General features: G+C 44.2%; 1 protein-coding gene across 3 annotated transcripts in view; it reads right to left on the bottom strand.

The window, feature by feature from the left end:
* Positions 1–290: 290 nt before the first annotated feature.
* Asxl1 (ASXL transcriptional regulator 1) overlaps positions 291–23,899 on the bottom strand; it is a 65,186-nt gene continuing 41,577 nt past the window's right edge. For 2 of the 3 annotated variants that reach the window (XM_038330819.1, XM_038330820.1), the window contains exons 5-13: positions 13,518–13,638; positions 13,345–13,442; positions 11,357–11,450; positions 10,787–10,939; positions 9,425–9,588; positions 9,236–9,332; positions 6,261–6,366; positions 4,935–5,565; positions 291–4,204 (exon numbers count right to left, since the gene is read on the bottom strand). In XM_038330819.1, coding sequence (XP_038186747.1) covers positions 1,325–4,204; positions 4,935–5,565; positions 6,261–6,366; positions 9,236–9,332; positions 9,425–9,588; positions 10,787–10,939; positions 11,357–11,450; positions 13,345–13,442; positions 13,518–13,638 — 4,344 coding nt within the window. In that variant the 3' untranslated portion in view covers positions 291–1,324. Of the gene's footprint in view, positions 4,205–4,934; positions 5,566–6,260; positions 6,367–9,235; positions 9,333–9,424; positions 9,589–10,786; positions 10,940–11,356; positions 11,451–13,344; positions 13,443–13,517; positions 13,639–23,899 lie in introns of those variants that run through there. The other variant, XM_038330821.1, reaches the window with a different exon arrangement.

The following is a 23,899-nucleotide window of genomic DNA, read 5'->3' as shown; positions in this document are numbered from 1 at the left end:
GGGCCGCCCAAGGAACTCACCCATGAATCCAGAAGCACTGAACACTGGTGATTGTGATTTGTCATCTATGGCAGCGGAGCAGCCACTCAAGGCTGGAAGAGAATAGATACAAGGAACAAGACATGTTTGCTCAGTGGTGTGTGAGCAGCTGTCTGTGGCGCTGGAGACTGTGGGAGATTCCCTGGTGACAGGTGACAAGGCACAGGGCCAACCAGAGGTCACAAGTCAGTAACTTCCTTCTCACATCAGGCAGCACAGCACTCATGGCTCTGACAATTGGTGCACAGAAGTAAACAACACCATTTTAATCAAGGGTGCTGAAGACGTAAAATAAGGAAGAGATGGTCATGTTCTCTGTACAATACATCCATTTACATAATTGGCCGGTACTGTGTACAACATATAAATACAAGATAAAACATCAGAGGTGCATAGAGCATACTTACAGAAGCCAAAAAGTTCACTTTATACATCCAAGAATAGAGTTAAAAATATAAAAATAAGAAACAAGACTGCTTGGAAATGTAAAATGACTTTCAAATCCACAGGTGCATGGGTGCCCACTCCCACAGTCAAATGTGACGGGGTGGGTGGTAAGCAGCAGTCCCCTGCAAACATCTGTACAGTTGAGTCTCAAGGTCTACAGAGAGCATTTCCATAGCAGACAGCCCTATTTCCATACCCCACTGTTCAAGAAGGGCTATTCAAGCTTCCAAAAGAATCTGTGGATCCGTGGGTTACAGACAGATAAAAGTTCCAAACTGGGTAAAGCACCAGAACCAAAGGTCAACTTGGCTCCATCAACTGGCAAATGACAGAAATATGACATCAAGATCAGCAGGTGTTTGATCCCCTGGTGGGCAATGACGGAAGTTACTTTAACCCTGTGTGGCTTCTGCAACCATCAATTCCCCAAGCAAAGTAGCAGAAGATGGCAGGGAGGGGCAGTGGAAGACTGACATTCCTGCTCAGTTCAGGTAGGTGAGTTCCATCCATGAGAACCCAACCTTCCTGCTTCAATTTCAAGTCCATTTTGGTGTCAGACAGGTTGCCCTGCCACACTATACTGCCTGACTCCAAGAGGGTTAGGCTGACTGGTTGTGGGCAACCACAAGTCCACCTGGCCCCTTGAAAACCCTCCCAGCAAGACTAGAAGGGTGTCAAGTGACAGAGCACTCAAGCACTATAAACTTTAGGGGGAGGCAAGATTTATCTTGCCTAGAGATAGTTCTTTATAGCAAGGATATTCTGTATACAGATTTAAGATCAACCATTATTAAAATACACACACTAAGTGTACAATGTTTCCAATGGCCATAATTTATTATCTCACCACAAGGCACAATACACAGAGCTTTGAGGGTCCAATGCAGTCATCATGGCAGAATGCTCCACAGCCTTGGCACATGATCATGGCTTTCAGGCTGCATGCACACTGGAGAGATATGCTTTCCACTGCACTGCTGTCAGTGAACATTTGCAGGGAGAGTGATGCAGTGTGGCCTGCACCAAAGCTGGCTTTGTGACTCAGCTGAACCACACTGCCAGCAAGGCCTTTGGGAAAGGTGGCAGAGCTGGAGGAGTAATTAAAGCTGGTGGGACTCAGCTGGAGTTTAGAAAACTTCCCATACAAAGCCTGCTTGATATTGAGTTGGGAGGGGATGGAAGAAGGCTCCAGGGGCTGACTTAGCCCTTTCCCTGGCTCTCTGGGTAATTTCCAGAAAGGCAGGTCTACAACAAAAGGCATCCCTTGCAAGTGACCCACTAGTTCCAGAGGACTATACCCTGCAGCTTTTCTATTCTCTGCATCTGCTTTAAGGGGACCCCTTGAGAATATCTGCTCAGTCTTGATGCCACCAGGAGAGTCAGGTGATGGCTTTGGCGTCCAGTCTTCCCTTGCAGTCTGTATGCCATCAGATACTGAGTTTTTGCTTGGTTCTATCTTCCTACTGGGAAAAACTGGAGGGACCTCAGCAGGTAGTGGGGTCTGCTCTTCAGACCTGGGGCACTGAAGGGTGGGAAATGTATTCCTAGGACCAAATAGTTTCTTCTCTTGACCACCAGCATTGTTCTGATCACTTAGGGTCCTATCTGTCTGCTCAGGACCAAAGGAGAGGCTCACATTTGCAGAGGAGAAACATGGCACTTCTGAGGTAGTGTGATTCCCTGGACACTGGCCTGGGGCAGTACCAGGATCACTGCCTTGGGACCGGGAATGGGCTTCTTTCTGCTCTTCACAACGGAAAGAAGAGAAATGCTCTTTGGAATCTATTTCTTCCAGGCTGCCAGAAGAGGGTGTCAGTTCTGCCACTGGATGCTGGGAGTCTAAACTTGGAACCATTTTGGCAATCTTCTGGGGCATTCCAGGAGCCTGGGAGGCCTTTGCCCTTCCAAGACCTGCATAGTACTGGGCCAGAAGAGACTCCTTCCAAGCCAGTGCAGAACCAGGGCTGCTTCTGGCAACTAGGTGATTGTCTTCCCCAGTACCTTGTACAGCGCCTCTACCCTGGCTCTGCTCTCTAAGTGGTAGCTGGGGGGATTCTGGCTTGCTGCCTCTATGACCTGGAGGAAGAACCTTTTCCAGAGGCAAGTTACCATGCAGCAGATGCATCACAAGAGGGTTGGTAACCTCTACTGAAGAAGCAGACTTAGGTGGGCACACAAACCTGGGCTGGCACTCAGTACTGGACAGCAGCAGGGACTCTGAGATCTTGTGTGGGACTGCACATACTCTAGACACCCAGCTCTGAGAAGCCGCTATCCCTTCTGTCCTTCTAAGCACACTTAGGTTACTGCTCACCCTGGACAGTGAGATGAATGAGTCCCCATCCTGCTTTTCATTCCTGCCCACCAACAACCCCTTTGCCACTGTGGTTTCACTTGGATCAACCTCACTGCTGTCCTCAGTGAGGTGGCCTTCTGAGTCAGAGGCTGTATCTGTGGACTCGTTGTGAGGACTGGGTGCTGCAGAGATGCCATTCATCTCCAGCCTTTCAAGGTCTACTTGCTCACTGTCACTGCCAGCACTGGCCACGGTTCCTGGAGGAGGTGCTGTCCAGAGTGAAGCGCAGCTCTCAGAGTGGGGCACACTTCCTGTGGCTGCTAACTCCCCAGGCATGGCAGAAATGAGGGGAACAGCTCTTTTCCACTCTTCTCCATCCCGGGGCTCCAGAAATGGCGCATTTTCTCTGGATTCTGACTCAGAGTCTTTTACTACCTCATAATTTGACAGAATGGGTACCCAGGAGGCAGCACTGCCAGATGCAAAAGCCTCAGTTTTCAAAGATTCTTGTCTATCACTTTCCCTTAAGAGGGGGCCTGTGTCACCAAGTCCTAATTCATCATCAGCATGTTTATCCTCTAGGTACTTAGCCAATGACAATTCAGATATAAAAGCAGGTGTCACATTTACAAGCTCTTCCACACTGGGAATATCATCAAAGGCCTGATCCTTTCCTCCTCCTACATCTCCCACCAGAGACTGCACAGGATTCACTGAAGGGACAGCAGATCCTTCATCCTCACTATCCCTCTCCAAGGAAGGGGTACCAGACTTGTACTCAGTTCTACCATCTAGAAGCAATTTAGGCTGCTCTGATAGCTTCTCAGCCACTGGAGTCTGGGAGGACAGTGGTGGCAAAGCTTGGCACGGCTGGTCTCCAGTGGGAGCAATAGGGGGTTGGGAGGCATCTTCCAGCCCACTTGTGAGCACACCTTGGGCCCTCTGCAACGGGCAGCACTCCTCTTTTCTGAGAGAAGCCAAGTTCTCTCCTCTGGCTCTGGGCATGACAGCTTCAGTTGGAGTGTGCTCTTCACTCAGAGGACAAGGCGGCAGTAGTTGTGTTCGCTGTAGATTTGGCGCACTCTTTCCAGAGGTGCTTGGGGCTCCCCTGGGCTCAGAGTGGTCACAGGCCTCACCACCATCACCACTGCCGCCGCCTCTGCCACCTCCCTCATCGATGGCCCCACTGCTACCTCCACCCGGGCCACCCCCCCCTCCGATGGCAGTGGTGGCCGCCTCTCGATGGCAGTGGTGGCCTCTCGCCCCTCGGGCCTGCAAAGCACGGGCTTTAATGTCTGCAAGGGTCCTGGCACCAGTCCAACCCCGGCAGGAGGACTCCGTGATGGGGACGATCCGGGGGCATATCTGGTAAGTGGGCCGACCTTTAGCCACCCAGGGTGGTTTGATACGTGAAAGTTGAATCTGCAAGAAGCATAAATAGCAGTTTTAACAGGGTGGCCTGAACTAGGAAGTACATAGCAAAACTGGAACATACGTTATCTTAGAGATCATGGTCTAGAAAACTCAGTTTCCTAAAAATAATCATAGTCAAATGGCGACCCATGACACCACTTCATTCTGAGCAGGCTCTACTAAAGAGCCATTTATGCTGCATTAAAATCTCCCCATCTTTTTCCCTCCTTCGAAATTTGTTTCATTTATTAATTGTGCATATGCAGTATACATGCCACAACCACATGTGGAGGTCAGTGGGCAACTTGTAGGAGTTGGTTTACTCCTTCTGCCATGAGTCCCAAATCTAGGTCATCAGGTTTGGCAGCAAGCTCCTTTACTCACTGATACAAAGTTTTACATTGTTAACCCAAGCTGGCTTTGAACTGGTAGCAATCCTCCTGCTTTCCCTTTCCAAGTGCTAGGATTGTATGGGTGAGCCAGCAAATACACTTTTCAAATTTAATTTCTAATTAGACTTGTGAAACATAATAAACATAATAAAACAGTAAAAAATGCATCGTCCTAAGTCGGTCACGGAGAGCTTTCTTATAGAAAGTTCCGTACCCCATGTAATTCATGCCAGGGCCTGAGGGCCTCTGCTCTTGCCCTTCTCCCTGCCCCTGACAAAAAGCTTTACAATCTCATGACCCTCAAAAGAAATCTGGCACTTGGGACTCTAGGAACCAAATTCTCTTACCCGGATGGGCGGGACTTTGGGCTCCTCTTTAGTGGGCTGTGGCTTTTCGGTGTGAACACTTTCAATTGTGTTACGAAAGGACTGACGATCTTCAAGCCGGGGCTTCTTTTCGGGAAAGGATGTGGAGGCTGACGGCTCAAAGGATTTCCTCTTCTGATCCTTTGTCTCTTGAGCCACAGTGTCCTGAGGTAAGCTAGGGATTCTGTCTGGAGATGTAGAGGTACATGCCAAACTGTCTGTTTCTGCTTGGATCCGGGAAGTCACAGGTTCACTGGGACACTTAGGACCCTCCTGTTTGGATGCTGCAGAGGACACATCTGGTCCAGGGGGACTGCTCATTCCTTTTGAGTCAGTCTTAGCATCCCCATCTTTGGAGAGTAAGACATCTGGTGCAGACTTTGCATCCTTAGCAACCCCTGCTTGTTCTGTCTCCTGTTTTTTGTACAGATTCCTTCTGGATCTGGTTCGGAGATCGGGCCGAGAACGTTTCTTAAAGTGCCCATCCCGTTGACGCGTGGTGGGCCCACGCTGCGGCCGTGCTGATTCTCCTGGGACACACAATCCACTCTTGGTTTTGGCCTCCTCCTGGCTCACTTTTTGCTGCAGTGATTCTTCTTTGGTCAAACCCAATCTGCAAATCAAACTCACAACATTAATTATAGGCCAGAAAGTGCATATCTTTGTTTCTATGAACAATATATACCTCAGGTAACTTAGCTAGAATGAAAAAAATTTGCATGGCACACAACACTAATCCCAGAACTTCACTGTGGATAGCATTAAAAAAAATGAGTCAAGCCACGGTCACATCCAAGCTTTTTTTGTAAATACTACCTTCATTCCTCAGTATCCAGGACATCCTGCAAATGCCAAAATCCAAGAATGTCTAAGTCCCTTAGATAAAATGGCATGTTTGTAATATAACCTACTTACGTGCTCCTGGATACTTTATTTTTTTGTTTTGTAATGCTAAGAATCCAATCCATGGCCTCCCACATGCCAGACAAGCACTCTGTCTGCCCATCATAGGTTTTTAAAAAAATGAGCTCTCTTTATACTTCCAGGCTTGCCTTGATCACTTACTTGGGTTAAGCGCATCTCAGCCTCGAGTACCTTCGTCTCCTAATCATCTGCAGACCCAGTTTCACTGTTGATATAGTAGTTAAGCTGTGCTGATAAATGCATATTCTCAAAGTCTCAGTTTCCCCTGACACAATCTCAAGTAGTTTGTTGAATCTATGCCTACAGAAGCTGCAGATATGGACGCCAACTGTCTCTTTCCCCGCGAAATGCCCAGACCAGAACCCATAGCACTCAGCGCCTTACTTCTGTCCATAGTAGTCTTCAAAGAACTTTTCCTTCCACTGTTCCACCTTTTTCTCCTTTTCCATTTCCTGCCTTATCCTGACTTGCATCTCGTGAGTAAATTCACCTTAAGAGAAAAATGACTTCCAGTTAGTAAATTCTGAACACTAATATATCTGTCCTACAGAAATCCAAGTCTTCTGGTTCTAAAACAAGCATTTTGTTTTTGTTTTGCTCCCTGTGATTGTTATTGCTGGTGAACTGGAAATTTACTTTCTTTTTTTCTTTTTTTTTAAGATTTTTATTTATTATGTATATAGGGTTCTTCCTGCATGTATCCTGCAGTATAGAAGAAGACACCAGATCTCATTACAGATGGTTGTGAGCCACCATGTGGTTGCTGGGAATTGAACTCAGGACCTTTGGAAGAGCAAGCAATGCTCTTAACCTCTGAGCCATCTCTCCAGCCCGGAAATTTACTTTCTTAAAAGAGAAATTAGAATTTCCCCGCCTGTCTTGGGGGGACAGACTCTGAGAGATCCTAGATAAGGAAGTGACATTGACTGTCCCACATTTTGTTGTTTATTTGTGTCTGTGTACATGCACAAGTATACCTACCTATGTGACCATGCAAACATGTGGAGGGCAAAGGAAAAATCTTGGCAGGTATCAAAGTTGGTTTGTTTGTTTTAAAGCTTTCTTTCTACTCCTATGTCTCTGAGTGTGTGCCATGTGTGCACGCAGATGCCTACTGAGGCTTGGAGAGGCTGTAAGAGCCCCTACATGAAACATGGGTGTCCGAAACCAAATGCAGTCTCAGAAGAGTAGGGTGTATTCTTAATTGTGAAGTCATTTCTACCCAAACATAGGGTATTTTGTTTGAAATAAGGTTTTCCATTGGCCTGGGATTAACCACTTAGGTTAGGCTATCTGACTAGCAAGCACATCTCCACCTGCCCAGTGCTGGATTGACGACTGTCACTGAGGGGAAAGAGGCTACCACACAGATTTTTGTTGTTGTTGTTGTTGGTTCTGAAATCAAAAATCAGGTCTCCATGCTTACATGGTAAGCACCTTACCAGTGGTCCCACCTCCTCCAGCTCCTACCAGACAGCTTTAAAAAGAACATAACTCCTGTATCTATCAGTGGCCCTTTCACTGCATAAAACTAATCAAAACAATAAACAAGTTAGAGAATCTCTCTCTCATTATGTATAGAGTGTTCTGCCTGCACACCACAAAAAGAGGGCACCACATCTCATTATAGATGGTTGTGAGCCACCATGTATATGGTTGCTGGGAACTGAACTCAGAATCTCTGGAAGAGTAGCCAGTGCTCTTAACCTCTGAGACAGCTCTCCAGCCCAAAAGAACCATTCTTTCTTACTTACTTACTTTATTTATTTAGGTTCTTTTCAAGACAGGGTTTCTCTGTAGCTTTGTATCCTGTCCTGGAGCTAGCTCTTATAGACCAGGCTGGCCTCGAACTCACAGAGATCCACCTGCCTCTGCCTCCCAAGTGCTGGGATTAAAGGCATGCGCCACTACCATCTGGCTCCATTCTTTCTTCTTATATAGAAAAAGTTACTTATTTGACTTTGAGTCTGCCCATCTGGTGGCATCTGGGAACCTGGATTTCAAGTACTCTCACTACCCTAACTGATGAGCTGTGCTGCTCTTAATGCCAACAGAGCTATCCATGCTAATGACACCTGTTTTCCTTTTAGGACTCAATGTCTTCTATTAATAGCTCTTGATAAAGAAGTTGGTGAAAAATGAGTGCACGGTTTCCTTTTAGGACTAGCAATGGTTACCAACAGAATTACCCCAATAAAATCCTGAGTGCCAGGGCTCAGTGGTTGAGAGTTTGGTTCTGAGAATTCCTATCAGATGGTTCCAACTCCAGTCATTCCAGCTCCGGGGTCTAACACCTCTGGCCTCTGCAGGCACCTGGACTCATGCGCACATATCCACATACACAAACATACATACATTAAAAGAAAAAAAATCCTGGGTACCAAGCCTTTTAACAAACTTCCCTGGTAGACACTTTCCCACTGAGATATTCATTTGTCCTGTTTGACTCCACAGAAAGGACTTCAGAAACCTATGCCTGGCATCTTACCTGTGTGCCTTCTCCCACTGCTCATTTTAACTTTATATTTTTTTGCTGTAATAAATGCCAGTTCTGCACATAAAGTATCAATAATAATAAAACCCAGGGGTAATTCTGGGATCCTCTCCCCCACATTTATCATGAAGCTACTATAGAAAACTAAATTTAGAGAAGCTAACATTTACTCTAAGTGACTATGACAAAAGGAGAGCATGGTGGCAATGAGTATGTCACCTTGGAGTGCTTTCTTCCACATATCTACATAATGCCATTTACCAGAAGGTATACATATATATAGTATTAACGATAAAAAGAACATGTAGAACAGATATCCCTAATATGTTGTGTTTTCAGAACAGTGTATCCTATTAATAACACCATATTTATTAGTACTGTGAGTAAAGCCTGCCTTACATTAATAATCTTTGAGAAAAAAAGAGTGGTAAAAATCAGCACTTGGATCTTAGGCAAAAGCCTAAGAAGTAATAGTGCTTACGCTGTTGTTTAGCTTAATATGTATGGCTGTTTTGTCTGCATGTAAATCCGTGCATCATGTACATGCCTAGTACCTCGGGAGGAGGCCAGAAGAGGACATAAGATCTAAGAACTAGAGTAACAGACAATTCTGAGTTTCCATGTAGGTGCTGGGAATTGAAACTGGGTTGGAATAGCTTTTTTTTTTTTTTTTTTTGGAGACAGGTTTTCCTGTGTAGCCCTGCCTATCCTGGAACTGAGAGATCTGCTTGCCTCTGCCTCCCAAATGCTGGGACTCAAGGCTTTCACTGCCACCACCCGGTGGCAGGCAACATTCTTAACTTCAGAGCTACAAAATCCCACACATGCCAGGCATCTGAAGCCACGTGTGATGGAGTCTACTCACCATCAGCAAGGCGCTCCCGCCAGCTTTGAGCTGCATGGGTGAAAAACTCGTTATTGAGTGCACTGCTGCTGAGGCGCAACAGGCCATCTGTCCCCACCTAGGGGGCAAGGGACAAAATGAAAATAGTAAGCAACTGCAGAGAACAGGAGCCCGCCTAGACAGAGACCAAGAGGACCCGTGCGCTGGCACCTGTCTGTCTACTTCAGGCAGAAGGAAGAGGAGTTGCTGCTGGAAGTGCGATGGCAGGGCATGGAAGGTCCGAGAGTTTATCAGAGCACGGAGGTTGGTATTGACAAGAATGGATCCAGGTGTCTCAAAATCTACCTCTTCCCCTCTGTTGCGCTTCATCTGACCTGCAGTTTTGGAAGTAAGGGTATAGATTTTCAGCTTAAACAAAAAATAAATAAACAAAATCAAAATCCTGAGACTACTCAGGCTTGCCTCCTCCAGGATCAAAGCCTGAGGAAGACACTTTTCCCAAGAAAAGCAGATAGGGGTTGGAGAACAAGCTCCACAAAGTCAAACTGGAGAAGCACCTACAAACAGAAACACCTACAAAGAAGGCTTTGTGAATGAGGTATGGTCTACAGGCAGACAGTACTAAGGGTTATTAAAAGCCAAGTGAAGGGTCATACTTCTTTGAAGTATGTAAATGGTATTTTTATTTGAAAAAAAAATTACTATATAAGAGACCTGGAGATCTTGGGTTACGCACTGCTGCTAAATTGCAAGTGCATCAAGAGAGTAAAGGCTCATTCCACTTAGGAATCTCACATTCTAACTTTTAGAATCCATAGCTATTCTTCTTATAATGATTTCATACAGCCCAACTACAAAATGACCATAGCCGGGTGGGTTGGTCTTCCTTCCTTCCTTCCTTCTTCCTTCCCTCCCTCCCTCCCTCCATCCATCCATCTATCCATTTTTTTCACCCCCGAGACAGGGTTTCTCTGTGTAGCTTTGGTGCCTGTCCTGGAACTAGCTCTGAAGACCAGGCTGGCCTCGAACTCAGAGTGATCTTGCCTCTGCCTCTGAGTGCTGGGATTAAAGGTGTGCGCACCACCACCTGGCACAGGGTGGGTTTCTTAAAACCAATCATGAAATAGCAAACAGCATACTAGCCTTACAGATAGCCATACTGAGTTTGTTTGCATGCTCCAAATTCAACACACGCTCCCACTCAAGACATTGCCTAGGCTAAAATAACACAGCGTCTGACTTGATGTTGAGTATAAGCAGAGAAGGATGCTACACCCTGCAAAAAATGGACATGGAGATCCTTCATGAAGAGAGTAATTCAAACACTTATGAAGCAGGTATGAGCCAGACAGCACAGGGACGGACAAGAAGCTAGTGACTATTTCTGCCTACAGGAGTTTACTCACATGAAATAATCAAAATATAAGGAAAAACACCAAACAAAAAACAGCGGGTCACCCAAGAAGTAAAATTAAACTGAAAGAGAAACTGGAGAAGAAGATAGCATCTTTTTACATTCAGGCCTGCAGGGGGCTCTCTTAAAGGCAGAGAAACATATGCCAACCCACTCACCTGTAGCGGGCTTCCGGAAGCCTCTCAGGAGTGGGGCAGGATCCCGGGTGACCTCAGCCTGACCTCGAACAGCAGTGCTGCCCAAGGCCAGAGAGCTGCTACTGCTGCTAGACGGGCTGCCACTCTCACCATCGGCATGGCGGCTTGAGAACCCTGAGGGCACAGCATCCCACTGGTCAAAAGCTTCACAAACTATACCTATCAGACAAGCTTAGCTCTCCCAGCTCTCCCTGATATGCTCTGGCTCCCAGCCCTCAGCTAGCAGAGACTACCACCTCATGGTGTGGCATTAAAGTATTACTAAAGAACACCAAAACACAGCTTTCATGCCAAATTACAAAGCACTGGCAAAGTCATCATCAGATGTTCAGAGCTGACCCTGGAGGTGAGATGAGGGTGTATGGAAGAACCCAACACAAAGCCCTCACCACAATAATAAATACACTGCGTTCCTGGGTTTTCGTGGACTCAACAACTCTTCTGCTATCATACTGCTAAGTCAAAAGATGCTGACCCAGCCAGGTCTCCAGAACCCTAGGAAAAAGTACCACAACTTAAGGCCACACATACCTGATGCAGATTCCACGTGGGCCCCGTTTACCTTCAGAGGAGTAAGGACAACACGAGGCAGCATGACCCCCGTCTTTTTCTTTTGTTTGTTTGCCTGTGTTCCCAGGAGGGATTTAAAAGAAGAAAGGAGTCACCCACAGTGCCACTACAGCACTCTTTGGCTTTGTGCTACTCATTCACTTTTGAATTCATGTGAAGGGTTAGTGATATGGGCCCAACAGCTAAAGGCACTTGCTGATGGCTTTTGTTCTATCCCAAAATCCAACAGGGGAAGAAGAGAACTGACTCTCCAAAGTCGTCCTTTAATTTCCACAAACTGGTAAGTGACAAACACACACTTTTTTTTTTGTTTTTTTTGGAGACAGCCCTAGCTGTCCTGGAACTAGCTCTTGTAGACCAGGTTTGCCTCAAACTTACAGAGATCCATCTGCCGCTGTCTCCCAAGTGCTGAGACTAAAGGTGTGCGCCACACTCAAACACACTTTTTAAGCTTTATAGTAGGGTCTGGAGAGCTGGTTTAGCAGTTAAGAACACTGGTGTCTCTTCCAGAGTACCAGGGTTTGATTCCCTGTACCCACATGGCAGCTAGCGAGCATCTCCAAGTCCTAGTTCCAATGTATATGATTCCTTTTCAAGCCCTACTCCAGACTATATATATTATATATATATATACACACATATATATATATATACATATAAAACACACTCAAGCAAAACATTCAGATGCATAAAATAAAAAGAAATAATTTTTTTAAAAAAAAGAGTTCACATGCACACAAATCTCCAAGGCAACATCAATACAGGTATAAGTCAATATCAATGCACCAAGCACACCCCTCAGTTGATTTGCAAAAAAAGAAAAGAAAAAAAAATAAAATAAAAAAATCATATACCATTGTTCCCATTCTATAGATAAGGAACTTGCCACAACTGGAAATAACAGGGGGCTGAGAATAGAGCTCAGTGGTAGAGTGTTTACCTAGCCGGCACAAGGCCCTGGATTCAATTTCCAGTACTGCAGAAGAAAAGTAAATTGGCAGGGTCATCTTCTAGCCCCTCCCCTGTCCCCCCAGGAGAGAGTTTTTGTGTAGCTTTGGAGCCTGTCCTGGAACTCACTCTGTATCCCTGGCTGGTCTCAAACTCACAGAATCCACCTGTCTCTACCGCCTGAGTGCACTGCCTGGCTAGGGTCCTCTTTCAAACCGCTGCCTCTGAAGTTCATGTTCTCATACTCTCAATGCACTGCAACACGTTTCTGGACATTTACAAACACGGTATAAGTACGAGCAGGATGAGGTAGATATGGTGGCACATATCTGTAATCAAAGCCCTTAGGAGCACCTAGAAGACAGACAGGAGGACCAGGAGTTCAAGGCCATCATTCGCTACACAGCAAGTAAGACTACCCTGAGTGAGCTATATGAGGGCTGAGGAAAACAAAAAAGGAGGAAGGAAAAACATAATTACAGCACGGTAGTGGTAGTGCACCCCTTTAATCCTAACACTCAGGAGGCAGAGGGAGACGGATCCCTGAATTTGAGGCCAAACTGGTCTACAGAGCGAGTTCCAGGACAGCCAGGGCTACACAGAGAAACCCTGTATTGAAAACCCAAAACAACAACACCATCAACATAATGACCTAGATACTACTCTCAGGCCTAATATGCAGTTCCCTACAGCCTGCTTCTAAAAATGTTACCAGGAGTGGTGTATGGTAGTATCTATCTTTAATCCCAGCACTGGGAGGGCAGAGGCAAGCAGATTGCTCTGAGTTCAAGAAAAGCCTGGTCTACATAGCCAATTTAAGGCTAGCCAGAACTACACAGTAAGGCTCTGTTACAAAATGAAGTAAAATGCTGTAATAACCAATTTTCCTGTCTCCTCTCTTCAACCATATCTTCTGACATCTGCTGAAGATGAAAGAACCCTGTTGTGTGTCTGCTCTCACCAACCCACTCTCTTATTCTGTCACCAATACACCCCATTACCTGTGAGGAAGCCCTGTGGCTGTCCCTAGGATTGGAAAGGGGACGGCTCCGAGACTCTGTAGAACAGGATGCATTCGACGATGTTTCGTCCAGAGATACTGGAAGACAAGGAAACGGCGGTTTAGTCCCAAGGAACCACCTGGTCTCCTCCTGCCTCTTGCTCCAGCACTCACCATCATTTTCACCACTCACAGTGCTGGTTTCATTAGACCCACAGCTCTCCACATCAGCCGAGTCCTCTGGTTCTTCTCCATCCACTGCAGCTACATTTCGAGACCACTGCACAGCATCCTTCTGTTAAAGTTAAAACTCAGGTGAACAAAACCTTTCAAATGCACAAGCACATCACACATTCCTAAATACATTTTTTTTTTGAGCCTCAAATCCAAGAAAACTCTACACAAGAGTTTTTGGGGTCCTTGACCTTTCAACCACTGTGTGTTCACTGAAGTCAGCTTGATTCTGATAGTCTGGGCTCTGATTCTGCTTTCAAGAAGCTAAGAGGATTCACATGCTCATTTCCTCTGATGTCTCCCAGCATTTGCAATCATTACAGGATGCAGAGGGAAAAGGCCAGAAAAACCCAGACGTTTCTTATCAGGCTTAGATCAGTACCACTGCCAATCCAATGCTGGATCCTGTGGGAGTTCAGACAATGGGTCACCTAAGATACAGAGGCCGAGAAGAGGGCCAGGGTTTGGTCAAAGCTTCAAGGACATAGTTTAAGTTGTCTAAACTGTTTTTAAAGCTGTCTAAATAATTTATTATGGGGTGGGAAGAGCTAGTGTGCACATGGAGGTCAGAGGACAGCTTTGTGGAATTGGTTCCCTCCTTCCACTTTTACATGGGTTCTGGGAATTGAACTTAGGTCATCAAACTCAAATGGCAAGTACCGCAAGCCACTGAGCCATCTCACAAGTAGGCTCTTAAGCTGAGTTTTAAAGAAGCCAGCTACAGGCAGATGGGTGGGCCAAAGAAACATAGGGAAGTTCTAGATACTGGGAAGAAGAGAAAATACGTCAAAATCAGTACCTAGATTTCAGTAGGATATGGAGAACTGTGTATCCAAGAAGTGAAGCTAGAGGCAGCGAGAAGACTGATGTGGAATGGAACCGCTGTGGAGGCACTGACACTGTAGAGACTATTAACATTCAGGAGGCAGGCGGATCTCTGTGAGATCGAGGCCAGCCTGGTCTATAGAGCTAGTTTCAGGACAGGCTCCAAAAGCTACACAGAGAAACCCTGTTTCAACCCCACCTCAAAAAAAGCTACGCATTTTATTTATGTCTATCTGCATACCAAAAGAGGGCATGAGGTAGCATGGATCTACAATTACCTACTGTTCTGAGTTGCCATGTGGTTGCTGGGAATTGAATTCACGACCTCTAGAAGAGAAGCCAGTGCTCTTAACCATTGAGCCATATTTCTAGGCCCAGAATGTTCCTTTTTTTTTTTTAATCTTAAAAAAGAAAACAAAAGTTCACTGGCCAACCTAAACACTCCCAACAGTACTCACTGTATGAGTTCCAGTTGCCTCTCCCCCCCCTCCCCCCCGCCAGTCACAAAGAGTTGGTGTTGCCATACTATGGAGAGGGCAGTACTTCATGGCTTTAATTTTGATCTTCATGTAAACTAAAGATGCTTGTACCAACCTCCCGACTGCTGCAAATGGAACCCAGATCTCAAGAATGTTCGGAAAAAAAAAAAAAAAAAAGAATGTTCGGCAAGCAGCACTCCACCACTGGCCAACACCCCAGCCTTGTTGGACTCTATGTTTTTTAATGTCCTCATTAGTTATACCCTGTCTTCCTAATTAGAAGATCAAATCTGTAGAGAGCTTGTTAAAGAATACCACAAACATCTCCAATGCAGTTTTTTTGCCCTCACCTATTATTTATCTAAATATTATTTTATACAAATCCTCTATTATGTTTTAATTTATTGGTGGGGGCACATACATGTGGGGTTAAGGACAACTTTCAGGGTCAGCTCTCTCCTTCCACTGTGTAGGTTCTGGGATCAAACTCAGGCCATCATGTTTAGCAATACAAGCCTTTGATCGGGCTCCATAGATGCTTAAAATGTTTAAGCATCAACTAAGGTAGAAAGATTGCAGGTTCAAAGCCTGTCTGGGTTACAAAGCCAACTCCAAGTCAGGCAATGAGATCCTGCCAATAAATAACTAGTAAAACCAACTGAAAAAAAGGAAAAAAAAAACCATCAGCAATAACCATAAATATGCTTCCACAAGTGGAATATTTAAAAAAGATAAGCAAGGTCTGGGGAGATGGTGCAGAAGTCAAGAGCATGTACACTGTTCTTCCGGAGACCCAAGTACAATTCTCAACACATCAAACATCTCACAAATGCCTGATTCTCCATGACACCTGTGGCCTCTGTGGGCACCTGGACATATTTAAGAAAATGAAAATCTTAGGAAGGATTTCCTTTGTTCATGAATCTGATAAACCTTTGTTCAGCAAAAAGCAAGTACTCTCAGAAGGCTAATCCAAGCTAATTCCTTGTTTACTACAAGGAATTAATCTCTAAGAAAGTAAAGACCCTTCAACAGTACACTTCAGTTCCTAACCAGTGCATTAAAAAAGGAGAAACAAGATTAGAAGAGACAAGCACAATTCAGTTTCCACAACAGTGTACATCTATCCACACTGAGGATTCAAGAGACTTGTGTTGCGGGAGCTCCTTGTATATAATTTCATAGTAGGTTTAGAACTCTCTTACTTAAACAAAAGGGGGAGGTGTTGTGGGAGCTCCTTGTATATAATTTCATAGTAGGTTTAGAACTCTCTTACTTAAACAAAAGGGGGAGGTGTTGCGGGAGCTCCTTCTGCTCCTTCAGCCAATAGCCGCTGAGATACCAGCCCATTGGGGCGTGGTCTCTCTTTTTTAAAATGCGGCCACTTCCCTCAGCTCCCTCTCTGGCTTCCGGCTCCTGGCTCCGCTTCTGACGACTAGGCTCCCTTCCTGATTGCGCAGATGGCTGTTGTCTGGGACGGTGATCTGTAAGTTTTTTCCCTTTTAAATAAATAACCATTCTATTAATCATAATTCCAAACTGGTGTGGGATTGTTTGTGATTTACGCCATCAGCAGGTTTAGAACTCTCTTACTTAAACAAAAGGGGGAGGTGTTGCGGGCCTGTGGAGTTTAAATCCACGTGGGCAGGCAAACGATAGGGTGCGTGGGGACTTGGAGTCAATCTGAGGCGTGTAAAGAGAAAATATAAAGAATTTCAGCAAGAAAAGCCACTGTGTATAATTTACATTAAACGCTGTCTCCACGCACAAGGCACAGGCCGCAGCTGAGGGAGGGAGGGCTTGCGCCAAGCCGCGCTGGCCTTAGGCAGCCGAGTGGGGAAAGGAGGGGTCCTAAAACCAAACATTGGGCGCCATATGATGGCGTAAATCACAAACAATCCCACACCAGTTTGGAATTATGATTAATAGAATGGTTATTTATTTAAAGGGGAAAAAACTTACAGATAACCGTCCCAGACAACAGCCCTCTGCGCAATCAGGAAGGGAGCCTAGTCGTCAGTAGCGGAGCCGGAAGCCAGAGAGCAAGCAAAGTGGTTGCATTTTTAAAAAGAGAGACCACGCCCCAATGGGCTGGTATCTCAGCGGCTATTGGCTGAAGGAGCAGAAGGAGCTCCCGCAACAGACTTGGGTCTACTGAAGAGAATCAATCATACTGTGAAGGTCAAGATCACATGCAAAAATCAAGCAATGTAAGCTGGGAATATAACTCAGTTTGTAAGAGTGCTTGCCTGACATCCGTGAATCCCTACAATCTGAACACTTGGGAGATGGAGGCAGGATGACCAGGAGTTCAAGATCACACTGATAACAATGAGTCTCAGTATAGCCTAAGGTAATTGAGACCCCTCATTCATAAATATTCTCCTAAAGAAAACAAACAAGAAGCAGGTCAAGTAGGGAAAATACTTGAGGGGCCAGCCTGGGTCCTCAAGGTCCAGGCTGCCTGAAGGCATCGACAGGCTGGCCCAGTGCCCTCAGAGTGGGTTCCATTATGATGAGCAAGTATGTGGTAAACTAGGAGAGAAGGGAAGGTAGAATGGTGTGTGCTAAGAGGCAGTTCTGAAGAGGCAAGAGCAGTGAGGGATGGGCTGATGTTGGCGGCCTGCTTGCCACCTGAACCCTGTGTGATGTTGGTCCTACTGCAGCTGGGGTTTGTACTGATATTCATGAACCATGTTGCCACCAAGGCCATGGGGATGCCTGGGGTCTGGGCTGCCACCTGTGGCCATTTTGGTGTCTGAGGGTCATGCTGCAGCCAGGGTCATACGGAACTGAATGCCTGCACTACCATAGGTGCATGGTTATGTCTGGGCCTGGGCTACAGCTGGGAGTCATGTCTGGGCCCATGGCCCTACTGTAGCCAGGGTCTGTGTTGATGCCCGTGGCTCCTGATACCACTGAAGGCCATGACAATGCCATGGGACTGGGCTGCCACCTGGGACCATGCCAAACGGTGTGGCTTGTGCCCTGGTGACATCAAAGCCTGGGCTGCTGCTGAGGACCATGTCTAGGTCCATAGCCCTACCACAACCAAGGTAGCAACGCCAGTGGTCTGTGGTGCCACCAAACGCCACATGGATACCTGGGGGTCTAGGCCATAACCTGTGGTCCTGCTGCCACTGGAGGGCCATGCTGCCACTGAGGTCACACCAATCTGAGTGACTTGTGTCGACACCTGGGGCCACAGTGCTGTCCTGGCCAGGGTCTGTGTTGATATCGTAGCTACTGATAATGTCGAAGCTGTGCCAATGCTGGGGTCTGGGCCACCACCTGGGACCATGCCAATCCGAGAGGTCTGTGCTTCTACTTGGGGCCATGGTGACATATGAACTCAGACTGGCCGGTGAAGACATCTGTGTCCAAGGTCCTACCACAACCAGAATCTGTGATCCTAAAACAATCAGGTGCCAATGTCACATGTCTAGGTTGCATCCTGTGGCATGTTGGTATCTGAGGACCTTGTCGCTGCCACATTGGGCCATGGTGTCGTCCAGACACAGGCTGCTGCTAGGGCCATGTCTGAGTCCGTGACCCAGCAGCAGCAAGGCTCTGAACTGATACCCCTGGCTCCTATTATCAAAAAGGGCTGTGTGGATGCCTGGGGTCTGGACAGCCACCAGAGAGCATGTTGGTGTCTGAGGGCCGCCTTGCTGCCTCCAGGGCCATGGTAACACCCAGGTCTAAGCTTCTGCCCAGGGCATGTCTGGGTCCGTAATCCTGAGGTAGTTAGGGTGTGATGATGCCCACGGTCTGTGTTACCACAGGTGTCATAGGAGCTGTGCCTGTTTAAATCTGAGGGCCACGCTAAGCCAGCCCCACCCCACCCTTGGCACTTTTGGATAGATGGCCCTTACCAGGAGTGTGGGAGAGCTGGCTCTGCCACTTACCTGAGGGGGTCAGTCCCAGTGGGCTATTCTCAAGGTACTAATGGATTTTAAGGAACCTCAACATAGTTACTGATTTGCAATATGCATAAGCAGTTCCTTTGCATATTGAAACCACTGAATTTATACCAGATGATACAAAATTGACTTTATTATTTATTATTTATTCAGTTACAAGAAATAATCAGGAAGAGGAATCACTCCATATACATAACACATATCTCATCCCATATTGGTATGCCAAGTTCTCTAGCACAAGCTAATGCAGAAATTGATCAATTATCAACTGGAAATGTGCTGAAGGCCTCAGAATTTCATAAAAAAATATCATGTCAATAGCAAAAGTTTAAAAAAAGACTTTTCCATCATGTAGCAAAAAGCCAAGGAAATTATAAGGTAATGTCCTTCTTGTTCTTTATATAACCAAACACCATTACCTGCAGGAAGTAACCCAAAGGGTACTCAAAGGAATGAAATCTGGCAGATGGATGTGTTCCACTTTGTAGAATTTGGAAAACTAAAATATTTATACCACACCATTGATACCTAATCAGGTTTTAAATAGGCAACTGCTTTGAGTTTGGAAAAGGTTAATTTGGTAATCACATTTGCTAGAAGTTAGGGCCAATCATGGGTATACCTGTACAAACAAAGACAGAATGCTCCAGCATATGTCTCTAAGAAAATTAAAGTGTTTTGCTTATTATAATTTAAGGCATATTACAGGTATAACACACAATAAATACTACAGGGCAGGCAGTTAGAGAAAAATCATTATTGAACTCTGAAGGATATGTCAAACAGACAGAAAAGAAAGATAAGTACCCTCAGAAATAGAATGCATAATGCTTTAATAACTTTATATTTACTAAATGCTAATGAGAAAGGAACAACAGCTGCAGAGAGACACTGGATAGTAAAACAAACTATGGAATTAAATTAGTCAGTATACTTTAAAGATGTGTTGGTCTCAGAATGGAAACCAGGGGAAATTTTACACTGGGGAAATTATTTTGCTTCTGTTTCCACAGAAGAAAAGCTATGGATACCACCAAAATTGGTAAGAGATTAGATTTGAACAAGAAACACCCCTTGATCAGAAGGCGTAATAGTTAACCAAACAATATGGCCCTTCAATCTAAACTAACTTCAAAACTAACAAATGCTTTTCATTTGATCAGATACAACTTGCCAAAAGGGAACCTCCCCAAAATTAGGATTGGGGAAGAGTTTTTGTTTTTGTCTTTTCAGGAGAATAAAGGCATCCAACTAATGAATCTGAAGGTCACTGAAGAAAAAGGACAAATCATCCAAAAGAAAGTCCCAAGGGGGAAAAAAAATTGGTCTATGGGTATTATCACATTTCCAGCAGGATAAAATTTCATAATTATTCTCAAATGTTTGTTTCTGCTGTATTGCAAATGGTCTTTTTGTAGTCCCAGTCCAATTAAAAATTAAAGCCGGTTTTGGAGTTGGAGTGTGGCTCTCTCCTTCTCTAAACCCAAGCATGCTTCTTAGAGTAAAATTCATAATCTCTGTCTCATGTCAGAAGAGCTACCTGATATGGGACAGAAGAAAAACAAAATTAAAGAACAATTTTATTGCCACTAATCTCATAATCCTTTGGTTCTATTTTAAGTTTCTGAAGCTTTTCCTTAACCTCTCTAAGATCTGCTGCACATGACATTTAAAATGTTTTAAGTTTTCTTCAGTGAACCAAAACCATGCCTAACAACAACATCTGAAGTCTCCAAAAGGAGGATGGGGCCCCACAACAACGATTCCACTAGGACTATATTAACATATCTAAAATGAAAAACACCATCTAAAGATCGGTTTTGGACTATAAACTGCTCCAGACATTTCGAGGTGGCTAGCTGAGATGATCCAGCCTTATAGACTACTCTAGCCAGGACCTGAGTCAAGCCCTGTTCTTTCCCATTACGTAGACTGGATTGGACAACAAATGATACAGCTACCTCTCCCAGGACTTGACAATTAACCGAAATTTTTCTTTTCTGGGTCCCCTAAAAATGTCATTGCCCCCAGACAGGAGGAAGTAAATTTAAGAATACGACACCCACTTCCCAAGAGGTGGGATGGGTAGTTTTTGGTTGTTCAATGGGTATGGATATTTGTCATTGTTTGGGGGGGGGGGTGGTTACAAGTTGTTATTGGTTATAGTCAGGAAGAAAAGTTGAACAAAGAGATTAGATTCAGAGTTTTTGTTTTTGTTTTTTAAAAAAAAAAAAACAAGAAGCAAAGGAAGCGGGGAAGGGGGATATAGGTATGATAGGCTATAAAGGTAGATACTGAATCTACTCTGAAAAGAAATAAGGGAAGATATAAAAATAAGATTTAAAGGTAGATTATTGAAACTACTTTTAAACCAAACACTTCAGAGATCTATAGAATATGTCATTTAAAATGTTTAATAACATAGGTTCTTTTCTGTTTTATGACAATGAGACATGTCTGTGCCTGGCAGCACCAATCTACTTCAGAGAAGATGAGGGGCATTGAAGTAACTCCACATGCAGTTTATTTTCTTTGTGACAAAGGTGAGCCACTGGGTAAGAAAGTGCTCTTGTCTCAACTGCTGACAGTATGAAGTACAAACTAGACAAGCAAGACACAAAAGAACTTTACCAAGAGAAAGTAGGATAGCCCTTCAGAATATCCTACTTCACAGAAAAGTCTGTTAGATATGTTAGGCCTACAGGCTGAAGATGGATGCCCCAAAGCTGCAGAGGAACCTTGGGTGACTTTCCAGGCAGTCAGCTGTTTGTCATTTCTCACATTTTTGGAAGTTGCTTGCTTGCACTTCTTGTTTACTCAGATAATATTATTGACTTCTAGAGTCTCTGATGGAGTTGAAAACTTTATAGTTATAGATTCCTTGTTAACAGATTCAGAAAATAAATTCACTAAAAAATGTTAACATATATAAGGCTGAGAGACATTAACAGATATTTTTGGTAATGAAAGTTAGAATAGGAAGTGAATTAGGTACAACTTTTGGACTCACCAAGATAGGATATGGAGTATTTTCTCTGAACCTGTCAACTGTTAATGAACTAAACATTGTTGGTGTGTTTATTGCCTGTATTTATTATATAGTTACTGTACTTATTGTATAATTCTTCTTATATTAATTATAACTTTTAAAATTTTTAGACAAAAGGGGAAATGTGGTGATGTCTTGTTTGTACAAATAAACGCTGCCTGAAGATCAAAGGGTGGAGCTAGTCACTAACTAACCATAGAGGGCTGGAGGTCTGTACAGACAGACAGGAAATAATATGGTTGGGAGGAGCAAGGAAGTGATAAGGTAGGAGGAAACAGGACTCTTTCCACTGGGAAGTTGAGAGGTAAAGTATTTGGTGGTTTTCCTCCTTAATCTCTCTGATCTCTCAGGATTTTCCCCAATATCTGACTCAGGGTTTTTATTATTAAGACCAATTAGAACTCCTGCTACACTAAGAGCCAGAGAAAGAGAGTTTGCTGTTAAGACTGTGTCTTCTTAGAAAAGTCAGAAGCTACAGCATGAAGTCTCATCGACCTGACAGCCCAAACATGACTTGAACAAACACAACACTAAGAGACTTGCTAAAAGGGAGAGGGAAAGCTCAGCAGGTCTCAACCCTAGACATCAGGCCACCAAGGAACAGTCTTCCCCAGGAAAGAGCACACTCAATGGTTACCAAATGGTTAGTTCTGAAAACATATATGCAGACTGAGCAGGTTGTATTTATTTGGGAATACATACACACACACACACATATATATATAAAAGAAAAAAGAAGGCCATGAATTTGAAAGAGAGCAAGGGGGGGCGGGGGTGACCACATAGGATTTGGAGGGAGAAAAGAGGATGGGGAAAATGACGTAAGTATACTCGCAAAACATTTTTTTAAAATGTTGCCCAGAAGAGAGCTGCTTGTTTTAAATAAAACTCCAGTGATTAAATGAGTAGTTGCTAGGGGCTGAAAGGAGGGGATAGTAAATGACACCACAAAGGGTTTGTTTCTTTGGGGAGGTGGGTGATAAAAATGTTCTAAAATTACAGCATGGTTGGTAATTGTTGTATAACTTTATGAATATACTAAAAAGTTACCAAATAGGTCACTTTATAGGTATGATATAAATGATATGATCTGTGAACTATGCCCCAGGAAACTACATAAATCATTAAGAATTAAAACTATTAAAGAAAACTTCATGTGTGCTTAAAACTTCATTTTTTTTACTTTATTTTAGATTTATTTTATTCTATGCACGAGTGTTTTGCCTGCATGGTTGCTTGCAGACCATGGAGTTCAGAAGAGAGCATGGGAGCCCCTAGTACTGGAGTTGCAGACAGTTGTGACTGCTTTGTCACCAATACACATAGGATAAAAATAAATGGTTCCTTAATTTTTAAGTATTATTTATTTTTATTTCATGTGCACTGGTGTTTTGCCTGCATGTACATCTTTGTAAGTGTGTCAGATTCCTTGGGACTAGAGTTGCAGACAGTCCTGAGTGGCCAGGTGCCGGGACTCAAACTCAGGTCCTCAGCACATGTAACAAATGTTCTTAACCACTGACATATCTTACCAGCCCTGAAACTTCATTATTTGACTTTAAAGAATTTTTATGTCACTTAATGTGTCTGGGTATTTTGTTTGTATGTATGTCTGTGCCTATGGAGATCAAGAGGGCATCAGATTCCCTGGGTAGAGTTATAGATAAGTTTGAAATTCATTTCAACATTACAGCTGTCCAAGAAGTAAAGGAAATGGTATTATGTTTAAAGTGAGCACACTCTTGTAATAGAGTTTAAAGAGACAAATTGTGTGAATTCTCATTAGTGACCAAAAAATAGAAACCTTCTAGACTCTGAAACATCTGGACTCATCTGAAGTCTAGATGTACTTTCGAATGCATAATTTCTTGACTTTAGAATGGTAACAATAGTATTATTAGCACCACCTGTAACATAATCAAATACATTTTAGAATTTTTAAGAAAAATAAACATCTTAAGAGGAGGGTCCGGGAGATGACTCAGCATTTTCTGTCAAGCCTAATGATATAAGTTTAACTTCCAGGACCCATCTGAAGGATGCTGA

The sequence above is a fragment of the Arvicola amphibius genome, chromosome 5 (assembly GCF_903992535.2).
Source record: "Arvicola amphibius chromosome 5, mArvAmp1.2, whole genome shotgun sequence".
Taxonomy (NCBI): Eukaryota; Metazoa; Chordata; class Mammalia; order Rodentia; family Cricetidae; genus Arvicola; species Arvicola amphibius.
This window is presented reverse-complemented; position numbering and strand designations above follow the sequence as displayed.